At 55.0% G+C, this 3,233-nt stretch overlaps 1 protein-coding gene across 1 annotated transcript; it reads right to left on the reverse strand.

Annotated features, from left to right (window-relative positions):
- Positions 1-1,165: 1,165 nt before the first annotated feature.
- Positions 1,166-2,550, reverse strand: SOX14 (SRY-box transcription factor 14). Its single transcript, XM_072793658.1, has one exon. The coding sequence runs from the start codon at positions 2,466-2,468 to the stop codon at positions 1,746-1,748; it is 723 nt and encodes a 240-aa protein (XP_072649759.1). The 5' UTR covers positions 2,469-2,550; the 3' UTR covers positions 1,166-1,745.
- Between the last annotated feature and the right edge of the window lie 683 nt (positions 2,551-3,233).

Raw genomic sequence — 3,233 nt, forward strand, 5'->3', positions numbered from 1 at the left:
AGGGGAGCACCCCTCAATTTTGAGAACAAGTTCCAAAGAGTTGGGCTGGAAGGCATCAGAAAGTCCATTCTCCCTAATGAAAAACAGAGCAATCTTCAAGCTAACATTCACCCAGTGGGGGAAAGGAAAGGGCTCTTTTGCTTTTTTTTTTTTTTGTTAAACACCAAGGGCTAAGAGTTATTGAATTTTTACGATTTTTTTTTTTTTTTTTTAACTCCATGCCTGAACCCGGTCACCTTCCTTTAGGGAAGCTCCCATAGGGTCTTAGTAAAAAGTCTCCCATAGTCCAGAGCGGGGACCTAAGACATATTTTTCTAGGTTTCTCAGACTTTGATTTTTTTAAATTTAGGAACCAGAATGGAGCTCCAAATCCCAAGAGCCAGCAGCAGCATTCTCAAGGATCTTTTAAAAATATCGATTGCACCGGTCTTCCCCGAGGCATTGAACTTAAACACCCACTGCAGGACTCTGTGCCTGGTGCGCAACTGGTTCCCCGGAGACTCTGTGATTTTCTCCATTCTTTTGGAGTTTGGTTTAAAAGAAAAGAAAATGCACCCAGATCTCAGAGGTCTGGTTGGGCTTTTGTCTTAGTTCATTCACTCCTTGAAGTGGTCTGACCACTTTGTGAAGAACGCACAGAAGGAGTGACGTGAAGTCTGAGGATGGATACCTTTGTCCAGCCTCTAAAGGCAAAAAGCCGGTCTGGAGGGCACGATCCATCGGGACAAATCCCAGACTCTGGGCTCCTTTGCACCTGGCCGGAAGGCCACCAGGCTCGGCCCACGGAAGCCCATGGAAGCCCAGCCGCCACTGCTAGAGTCACTCTATGCACTCTAAGCCTCCGGCGACTGGACTCCACCGCCCTCCGGGCAGGGCCTCCTGACTTCAGATTTTATGCACATCAAAGGTTACTTTTTGCAATGACAGATTGTCTTTATTCAAAACGTCTTTGTTCAACAAATGAACAGAGTAAGGAGGTGAAATCCTTCTAGGTACATTTCCAAGACATCGTCAAAACATTTATGACCATTTAGGATGTTTTTATTCTTTTAATTTTTGTTCACTTTCTACTTCCTGACTTCATAACCCGACATTCTGTCTAAAAGTAAACTTAGGTCTCTAGGAGCACTGCTTTATACAAAGAAAATAATCATGTGGGTCCCTTTGTTTTACCTTTAAAGAAGCAAACACTATCATAGCATGATTTTTAATAGAAATATTTCCCTTTCTGTAGTTTTAAAGTTTTAAGCCTTTCCCCCCACACATAAAGAGCAAATGGCACCTAGTTGTGTCTGATGGCAAAACACAGAGACACAGCTAACTCTTCAGGGTGCAAAAGAAAAAATATATATGCGTATTCTAGATATAATACCAGGATCTGGGAGTTCTGGAGTCCAAAGCCCATCAGAGGAGAGAGAAGGGGACATAAATAAAGCAAAACTGCCTACTTTTTTTTTTTTTTTTTTGTCCAAAGGGGGTACAGTCGGAGATCTGTTTTGGGACAGTCGGGGTAGGGGCAGCCGTATAGCTGTCATATGTTCACAAGTTTCTGGCACCTGTCTGCGCCTTGGGTCCCGGGAGGACGCCCCTACCATCGCCCTGGAAGAGAGGCAGAGTCTGGGGTAGGGTAGCGGGCAGCGGCACGGCTCACCCGGAGGCGTCTGCAGGCCCGGGCTAGGCGCAGAGGACAGGGTGCAGACCCCACTTCCAGGCCACCCTCCAGGTCTGGTGGGCTGGGCTGGGGGTTACATGGCCGTGGCATGGGCTGACGAATAAGGGTCTATGCCAGTCTTGGTCATGCCCGGGAAGAGGATGTAGGCGACGGGGGGCTGCAGGGTGGAGGCAGACCAGGCGGTACAGTTACAGGGCACCACGTAGCCCGGATTGGTGGGGGACGGGTGCGTGTGCGTGTGTTGGCTGGGGCAGCTGAGGCTGCCGAAGGCGCCGTTCTGGTAGCCCAGGGTGGACGCGTAGGGCAGTGCGCCGGTGGCCAAGGTGTGGGGCACTTCACCCATCTTCTGGATGGCGCTTGAGCTAAACTGCGCGGGGTCCAGCAGGGAGTAGGGCGCCGAGGCTGGCGGCAAGAAGGCCCGGGCTTTCTCGGGCGCGCTCAGGAGGCCGTCGGAGGCCCCCACGGGCAGGCCGGCCGCCTTGAGCGGGTCCGTGTCGCCCAGGTAGGGCAGGGGGAAGACATACCTGTCCTTCTTAAGCAGGTTCTTGGGCTTGCGCCGCGGCCGGTACTTGTAGTCAGGGTGTTCCTTCATGTGCTGGGCGCGTAGCCTCTTGGCCTCGTCGATGTACGGCCTCTTCTCTGCCTCGGACAGAAGCTTCCATTCGGCGCCTAGGCGTTTGCTGATCTCTGAGTTGTGCATCTTGGGGTTTTCCTGGGCCATCTTGCGCCTCTGGCCTCGGGACCATACCATGAAGGCGTTCATGGGTCGCTTGATGTGGTCTGAAGGTTTGGACATGGTCCCGGAGGCTAGGCGGGTGGGGGTGGGGAGTGTAGGGGCTCTGCAGGCGAGCCTGGGCGCGGCTGTCTGTCTGCCTGTTTGTCCGTCCTGAGCCGGTGCTCTGTGCTCCCCTCGCCTCCGCACCGCTGAGGGGAAGCCAGAGAGAAGCGCTAATCCCGCAAAGTTCAGCTGATCATGCCAGTCCCGGCACCCAGGCAGGCCCCCGGGAGGGGGGGGGCGAGTGAGGACAGGAAGGGCGGGGGAGGAGAGGGCAGCCGGCTGGGGGCTGCCGGCACCAGAGAGGCTGGGGCCCAAGTACCGGAGTCTCTGGGATTAAGTGGCCAGGTAATTTGCTGGCGAGGGCGGGAAGCTCCTCCTTCTCCCCCTCTCCACCTTCGCCTTCTCTGGTTCTCTTCTCTCCTGTGTCTACCGCTGTGGTTCCCTCCCCCCCTCCCGTGCGTTTCCCGGAGCCGCCTTGCCTAGCACAGCACCTGGCTGAGAATGCAGGGAGGCTGGTGAACGGGAGCCAAAAGCGGCGAAGTTCAAAGGCGAGGTGGGCCCGGACAGCACGCACTCTGACATAAGCGCGGGGCGGTGACTCCCCAACCTGGGCGCCAATCAGCTGCAGAGAAGGCGAGGGGGAGCACCTGCCAGCGCGCCCGGGGAGGAAGAGAGCGCGCGCCTAGCGGGGGTGGGGAGAGGTGTGAGGGGAAGACACCGAGAGGGAGAGAACCGAGCGGCCGGTTCAGGACTGGGGACTTGGATTCCACATTGTTTCTAGCA

Source organism: Canis lupus, chromosome 22, assembly GCF_048164855.1.
Source record: "Canis lupus baileyi chromosome 22, mCanLup2.hap1, whole genome shotgun sequence".
Lineage (NCBI taxonomy): Eukaryota > Metazoa > Chordata > Mammalia > Carnivora > Canidae > Canis > Canis lupus.

What these genes read in the sequence shown, in the direction of transcription:
- SOX14 (XM_072793658.1), bottom strand. Translation starts at nt 2,468, where the DNA reads ATGTCCAAACCTTCAGACCACATCAAGCGACCCATGAACGCCTTCATG.